The sequence below is a fragment of the Morone saxatilis genome, unplaced genomic scaffold (genome assembly GCF_004916995.1).
Source record: "Morone saxatilis isolate NCDOM2014 unplaced genomic scaffold, NCSU_SB_2.0 Contig4, whole genome shotgun sequence".
NCBI classification, from domain to species: domain Eukaryota; kingdom Metazoa; phylum Chordata; class Actinopteri; family Moronidae; genus Morone; species Morone saxatilis.
Window position 1 is genome coordinate 2,953,671 of NW_023339984.1, and position 8,259 is coordinate 2,961,929.

Consider the following 8,259-nt stretch of genomic DNA (forward strand, 5'->3'; position numbering starts at 1 on the left):
CTCTCTCTCTCTCTCTCACCTCTGCTCGCTCTTCCAAAGCACCTACACTTCCTCTCGTCTGTCAGTGTCTGGTCTCACGTGACCCCTCTTAACCTCTGTTTCCTAAAATAGCGCTCTGCTTATTGTGCACAGTGAACAGAAGGCGGGAACGACAAAATCGGCTCCTGCAGGGTTTTTTTTTTTGTGAAGGAAGGGCCTCAGCAACGGAGGCTTATTGGCTAATACCAGCGTCACTTCCTGGAAGTGGGGTCACGTCGCAGCGAGCGAGCACCCGGGTGGAAATAGGGGTGACTGACTGAGGCTTGTTTTCACCAGACGCTGACCGGCAGGCGGACAAAAGAAGTGGAGCAAGGGATCAGGGCCTGTTGCAGTAAATACCATCACCCCCTCCAACACCACCTCCTCCTCCCTGAGGGCCTGTGGAATTGACAGAAACAATGACTCAGCCGTAGAATGGACAGAAATTGATTTTCTGCAAAAAGGTTAAATGAGCGGCCACTTTTTTTTCTCACTGTAGAGGTTGTTTTTGTTTTGGCCATTGGCTACGTTTGCTATTTTATTGTTTGTGCCTTCTTCTCGAGGCAGCAGTCGATGTGAGATTCTGTGATGGACATACCTTGATGCACTTTTTTGCCCCCGTTTTAAAAAGAGGTCTGGCTGTTAGAATAAAGGGAGGCTGTTAAGAAAGTGCAGTAAAAGCCTCCATTAATTGTCCTGTCACCGTCTTAAGAGACCAGACTTTGTGCATGTTAAGGAAGGTGTGTGTATGTGTGATTTCAACACAACTGGGTGCAGAAATTGTCACACAAGTACATTATGAAAGAACCAAGTCTCCTATCCCCTTCAACATTCTCACACACACACACACACACAGAGCAGACAACACAACCTCTTGTGATGCATTCCTTTGTGACGTCAAACTCGCTGCCTCTGGGCTACGAGGCACAGCACAGGATGTCTGAGAGAGAGAGACAAAGACGGAGACAACAAAGAGAGGGAGAATCGTTCATATGTGTAGACGAAGATAAATTTTATATTTGTGAGGTTAAAGAAAAGAGAGACTGGAGAAAATAGATATTTCAGTGAAAGACGCAGTGAAAGAAGAAGAAGAAGAAGAAAAAAAAGAGTGCCGAGCCCAGAAAGTCGGAAAGTGACTGCAAATAGTCTTACTTCCCTATAATAAGTCAAATTCTTTGCTGCTTCTCCTCCCTGCGTTTGACGGCCAGCCTTGCCCTGAATGATGCCCAGCCTGCCAGCAAAGGGGAAGAGAGGCATGGCTGCCGTACAGAGACATGTGATACAGAGTCACACCGCAGCAACCGACATCCTCAGCATTATATTCTATTTTCATAGAAACAAAGCCTTCCAATGCCGTGCGGTTGCATAACACTGGCTGGTTACCAAAATGTGTTTACTTATAGCTTATTACATTTTGCAGTGTGTACTTTTCTCCTTTTGGATTTCTGTGTTTACGTCTATGTTTAGAGACCGGCTCTTGAATATCAGTCATCCGTATCTGATTGATCCATGCTGCTGCTGTCAGGTGTCTATCGATAAGGTTTAATCAATTCTGATTCTGTTTCTGCTTGTCGGCTGGATTTTTGTCAAATGGCTATAGTTTTTATTGCGATTAAGAAGAGAAACCCCAAATTGAAAGCAAAAATTATATATATGTCAGTAGATTTAGCATGTTTTTGGTAATTTGTAGTTAAAAAAGCTTTAAAGGGACAGTTCACACCAAAATCCAAAATACATTTATCCTCTTACCAATAGTGCTATTTATCCATCCAGATTGTTTTGGTGTAAGTTGGAACCAGAGGGCACTCGGCTTGTGGTGCTCAAGAATTTGAAAACCTCAACAGCAGTGCCTCTTTCCAGAAGTCATGACCCGGTAACTCAAGATAATCCACAGATCTTGTTGTGAGCAGTTTCATGTAGGAACTATTTCTTTCTACCTATCCCCACACAGAAGGAAGTGTGAATCTACCCATGGACGAGAGGCAGCGCGTGATGTAAACATTAATGGCGTCCTCCTCTGCATTAGCTGGCTCAACTAGAAAGAAAATAGTTCCTACATGATACTGCTCACAACAAGGTTTGTGGATTATTTTTGGTAACTGGGTTTTCTGGTTCCATTATATGGGAGAGAAGGCAGAAAGACATCTCTAAAAACTCAACACCTCACACCAAAACAATCTGGATGGATAAATAGCAATGCAGGTAAAAGGAAATATGTATTTCTGATTTTGGGGTGAACCGTCCCTGTAAAACAGAGCAAAATTTTATGACCATGACTTAGACCTCAGTTAGAATAGACTAGAATTTTGCTGTGTAATGATACTTCACTGTATCCTTTCTGTCTTTTGTGAACTTTTATGTCTGTTCCACATGTTGTATACACTATGATGTACAGTAGGTTGATGTTAAGAAATGAATTTGAGGTTACAAACACAGATTTTTATAATGCATTCACTCGAAGTGGATATTACTGCTTGCAACACTTGATTGCCTGTAAAAGAAATGTCGACCTATGAAGGTGTGGATTTTTACCAAGATTGAAGGGATGTTGATGTAGTTAATAATGGTAACCATAGTAACGTGTTAAAGCCATCTTCACCTTTGTCAAAAAAAAAACTCATCAAAGCACAGTAAAATTGGTGTGGAGAGGCATTTTAAGAGCTGAAACTTAAAACTGCGCGTTGCATGACGCATGACATACACAGTGTTTTGCCTTTACTGTAACTGCGCCAGCATTTTCCGAGTTGTGCAAAAGTTTGAGGGAGTTTCACAAGTGTTTAAACTAGTTTCTTAGTCACAATAACTAATGCAAATCAGCCATTCCCTGCAGAACTTGAGAGAGCTTTTTTGAAGAATTGTCCTACTTTATCTGCAAGAAAAAGCTAAATTAACAGAGCGCTCATGATCATGGATCTTTTTCACACAGTAAAATGATCAACTTAAACAAAACTGACAAAACTGCATCGTCACTGGTCCATTTAACTACTGCCACATCTAGGTGTTGTGGTCAGGTTTACGTCTGTCCTTCATTTAAAAAAAGAACAAGGTTTGCCTCTTTCTGACAAGTTTAAATGTGCTGTGTTTTGTTTGGTGCTTTCTGTCTTATGTTTGCAATGAGGCCACGTTAGACTGATATTTCTTTGTTGCAGCTTTTTGTTCTCTACTATGATATGCAGCGTGCCTGCTGTCATAAGAGGCTGCGTGACTTTTTATGCAATTAAAAACCATGGTAGTATTTCTGCAGTCTGACATCAGTGAGATTTCCCCAAACAGATATAAAGCCATTTGGATCCAGTACTGAATTCATGGATAACATAAATAATGACCTACCTGAACCTGAGTGCACATCAGTTGTGACATGAGATAAGATAGAGGATGGATGAGTATCATCGCAGTGTAAAGGAATAATGTTTTTGGGACATTGGCTTGTTGTTCAGCTTACAATCTTTGGATCAGCAGATTTGTAACCCCACTAGAACTGCAATGATTAGCCAAGTAATCAATTAGTTGTCGACTATTGAATTCACCTACAACTTTTTTGGTCATCGTTTTGAGTCATTTTCTCAGAAAAAAATGTCCAAATTCTCTGATTTCAGCTTCTCAAATTTGAATATTTTCTGCTTTCTTTAATCCTCCACGACAGTAATCTCAACGTCTTTTGGTTGTGGACAAAACAAGACATTGTAGGACGTCAGTTTGGGCTTTGGAAAACACTGATCAATATTTTTCACCATATTCAGACATTTTATGGACTTAATAACTAATCTAAACTAAACTCCAGTGTTCTTCAAGCATTAGCAATATATGTATGGATCCCCAAAGTCTAAAATAAAATAATGAAATAATAAAATAAAATATCTTTTGAACAAAATTATTTAAGATATATAAATGAAGCAATAAGTGTTCAGTTATTTCACAAATTGTTTATTTATATATTTCTTACAATTAATTCATATGATTATTTATTTCTTAATGTCTTCTGGGGGTTCCAAGTTCCTATAGCTGCTTCACACAATAAAAGTCTACTAGAGATTAATGTATTTACACTGATTAGTCAAATGCAAGTGTTAACGTGGAAATGTGTTTGTCGTTGTAAAAACAAGAGGAAGAGGAAGTGAGAAAGGAACAGAGCATATGTGAATACATGTACGAAGACTAAGCTGTAGACTTACATGATTTTTATCACAAGCAAGAAAAGTGCTAAATGAGTCTTTGCAGTGATGCATTTCATTGAATTTGAATCACTCAGCATATTTAAATGTTTGAAACCTCGCCAAGTCTTACCTGTCTTTTCTTTCCTCTCTTCCTCCCCACTTGTCCTTCCCTCCTCCAGTCCTTCTGGCTCAGCCTATAGAGAATGAATGTATGGAGGGTTTGACGTTAAAGATCACCGACTTCGGCCTGGCGAGAGAGTGGCACAAGACCACCAAGATGAGCACCGCCGGCACCTATGCCTGGATGGCCCCTGAGGTCATCAAGTCATCCACCTTCTCCAAGGGCAGCGATGTCTGGAGGTGAGTGCTTCTGTGTGTTATTCTGTGTGTAGAAGCCAAATCCAGGATTTTTATCATCAGTTCTTTTATGGTATTTATGTTATCACAGCACCTTGAAGGAATGGTTCTATTACGCTAAATATGAAGCTAGGGCTAAGCAAGCTAAGCATGCGTGTATTTCCCGTCAAACTATTCCTTTAAAGGCCGTGTGTGACATTTAAAAGGATTAAAATATCAAGATAGAATGGGGTCTTGAGTCCTGTGTTGCTATTGCAGCCTCCCTCTGGTTTGTTTACATAGCCGGTCTGGCCTTGCATGCATTTTAGTGCCTGTGAGAGCGACTTTTCTCATCCACAGTATGTCTGTGAATTAACAATCTATTTCAACCAAAGCAGTTTTTGAATTTCGGAATGACTATCAAAGATGGTTTTGTTGGGTTTTAGTTTGTGTCAGTCCAGTTTGATTTGTGATCATCTGGTAAAATGACTCATTTTGTTAATGGAGTCTTGTTGGCCGTATCAGCTGTTGTTTTAGTCTGAGATGCTTGCCTATAAAATAACATTTTGAATTTATAGAATCCCAGTTAAAGATTGAACATTCCTACCTTATTATATGTTTAGTATAATTAGCTATGATACAATGCAGAGAACTAATACTGTGATGTTGATGTTGTCATGTGGAGACACGTTTTAACCAAATTTTAACAGCCAACATTTGTGCGTCACCAAACCACAATTTTGACTCCTGACATCTGAATGTTTAACTCATGCTTAATAATGAGCCAATAAATAAAGCAGTAAGTGTTATAATCCTCAGTTTAATGGCACCAGTCTGGTGACAGAGTCATGTGTGACCTTCAAATACAGTATAAAAAGCACTACTATTGTTTTATTCTGTGTGAGCATAGATAGATAGTGATAATACAAATCTTGGCATTTCTTGCTTCAGTTTTGACCGTTCTTCCAAGTCCCCCAACTTTACTGACGTGCAATATTAAATTGGTGGAGTGTAGCCCTTTGACATTGGCTATTGAGACCAGTCCTTTGCATCAGGGCTGAGACAGAATAAAGATGTTAGTATATAGACAGTAGTATCTCTTCAGCAGGATGGTGGAGCTGCAGCAGGGGCCTGTGGACAGAGATAGAAACAGAAGGGAATGGGTGAAAGTGCAGAGAAGTGATGGTGGGAGATGGATTGATGAAGAGATGGAGGGACAGAGTGATGGATTGCAGCAAAGCCGCCGCAGCCATGTGATGGTGTCTCTTCAAAGGGCTGCTCTGTGCTTTGTTGTGGGACATGTGTACTGCACACTGTCCCATTGTCTCCAGTATAGACAGAGAAGGAGGCCACACACTAGACCTAACCACAGCCCTTTATCTGCGAATAGCTTTGTGTGTGTGTGCACATATCTGTGTCTACACAAAAAGAAAAGAGTCCCTTGATTATGGTTTGTGGTTTTATAATAATGACTTAAACAACTGTGTGATTTGCTGAGAGGGGACTCATGATGGCTTTTAAGTGCCATATATGAATTTGCATTTGGAATGAAGCAGGCAGGGGTGTTTTTGCTCAGCAATAAGGAAATAAGATAAATAATTTATGAAAGCAGTAACACATTCACTGCTTTGCTGCATTGTGGTTATTGCGGATACTCTCATATGCTATGGTTTAATTTTAATCCTGTGGATTTGGACCATTTCATCCATTCTTAAATGGTTCTTTGCAGCCACATACAGAGTCTATGTGGAACCAATTGAGCATGCTGTTACAAGAACCTTTCTGAAAGCCTCCTTAAGGACATCAAAAAGGATTCTGCTATGGTGCAAGCTATTTAAGGAATTTTCTGGTACTTTAAGGAACCCTATTTAGTAAGAGTGTACAGTGTTTTTTCACTACCCTAATGGGCTCAGTGCCATCTCACTATCTCACAGACACATCCTCTCAGTTTCCAACTCTTGCGTCTATCGACAACAAACCCACACAAGCTCATTTTCACAGCAATCTCCGCACAATCTGGAAAACAGCAAAATGAGCGAGTCGCAGGCGGGCAGGCAGCCCTGCTCTGAAAATGAAGGGTAATCTTTGTTCTACTATTCTTTCTCATCCGTCCACGGCCGCTCGTCTCCAAAGCCGCCACGCAGAGACGATGGCTGCCTCGGGGCGAGCCGACAAGCAGCGTTTCTGCACAGTTACAGTGTGTGGAAGTTGTAATTAAAGAACTAAATAAAAAAAGGCTGCGGCCTGCGCTCTCCACTTAGCGAGCCTCCACAGTGCGTTCAGTCAGGTCCAGACGAGGGCTAATTGACAGTGTGGGAGATCCAAGTCCTGCGCCACGCTTCATCTTCTTAGGACACAGGGCTGCTGCCATTGTGTGGGCTCAAAAGTCCTGCTTGTGTGTGTGTCTGTGTGTTTGTGTATTTGTGTTTGTGCAAGTTTTGCATGCATGAGTTCACATTGCTTTGCAAGCACTTGTTTCATCAAGCAAAAATATTCCACTGCACAAATGTCTTAGTTCTGTACTGTCAGTTCTATGATAATGAGTATGTAAGGCATAATGTGCGGTACAAAGCAAGAAGTAGCGTTAAAGCTACACTTACTTGAAATCCATTATGAAGTGTATAAACACCATAGACAACCCAGTGTCTAAAGATGTTATCTTTTGTCAGCTCAGAACTAAATGAGCTATTATCTTTTAAAAGCACTATCAAATTCAGTATTTAAAGGATCAGTGGGTAGGATTTAGTGGAATGTAGCTGTGTCCATGAAGCTTGTGAAAAACATGAAAGGCCAGTGTTTGGTTTATCCGTTCTGGGCTACTGTAGAAACATGGTGGTTCAACATGGTGGACTCGGTAGAAGAAGACCCGCTCCCCATAGATAAAAACCGCTCATTCTGAAGTAACAAAAACACAATGATACCTATATTCAGGTAATGAAAACATACCTATGAATATTATATTCCATTTCTACCAACAGATGTTAAAAATGTTAAAAATGTAACCTAAAAATTCAATATTCTGTAAGTGGGTGTAAAACATGTCACCTAACCAATTTTAGTGTTAAAATGTGAATTTAAACCACTTCAGTTAAAACCAAAAAAGTAACCTTAGCTAAAATAAGCATAAAGCTGCACTAATCAATATGTTTCATATTAGCAATGGATCAAATGACATTAACAGGCGACATTAACATTAAGAACTTAATAATGGAATAATATGTTCCGCTGTTACCTAGTGGTTGAAAATAGCAAGTAACACAGCTTTAAAGCTACTATGTGTAGAATTTGGCTCCCCCTAGTGGTAATATGAAAAAAGACACTGTGACAGAACTATAGGTCCAGTCCGCAATCAATGAGTTAAATGGTCCGAAATCAACACTGTCACTGGGGTTATCTCACATTTCTACAAACACACACTTTTGCCACCACAATAATGTGAAAGATGCTATAATCATATAAAAAGCTCATGATGGTGGCTTTAAGATAATCCTGGCAGCTTTAATTTAGAACTTACTGAATGCTTCATAGTAAAACCATCATCAGTACTGTTTGCTGGAATGCTTCTACTGTGAAGCAGCTGCAGGATGTATATAGTTTGCAGCTTACAGATATGAACGCATTCTCACATGACAGATGGTAAAATACTGTAAAACAGATGAAAAATTAGCAAGAATATCATGTACTAAAACGTGTTCCAGGACATCTCCTGTGTCTAATTCTGTTTTTCTGTGACACCCCCCCCCCCCCCCCC

The 8,259-nt window shown here is 40.1% G+C and overlaps 1 protein-coding gene across 1 annotated transcript in view; it reads left to right on the forward strand.

The window, feature by feature from the left end:
* Positions 1-8,259, forward strand: part of LOC118337906 (mitogen-activated protein kinase kinase kinase 11) — a gene marked incomplete in the record, with an annotated part of 46,493 nt that overhangs the window by 14,117 nt on the left and 24,117 nt on the right. Inside the window, 1 exon segment of the mRNA XM_035675064.1 lies at positions 4,352-4,532. Within this exon segment, the coding sequence (XP_035530957.1) occupies positions 4,352-4,532 (181 nt within the window).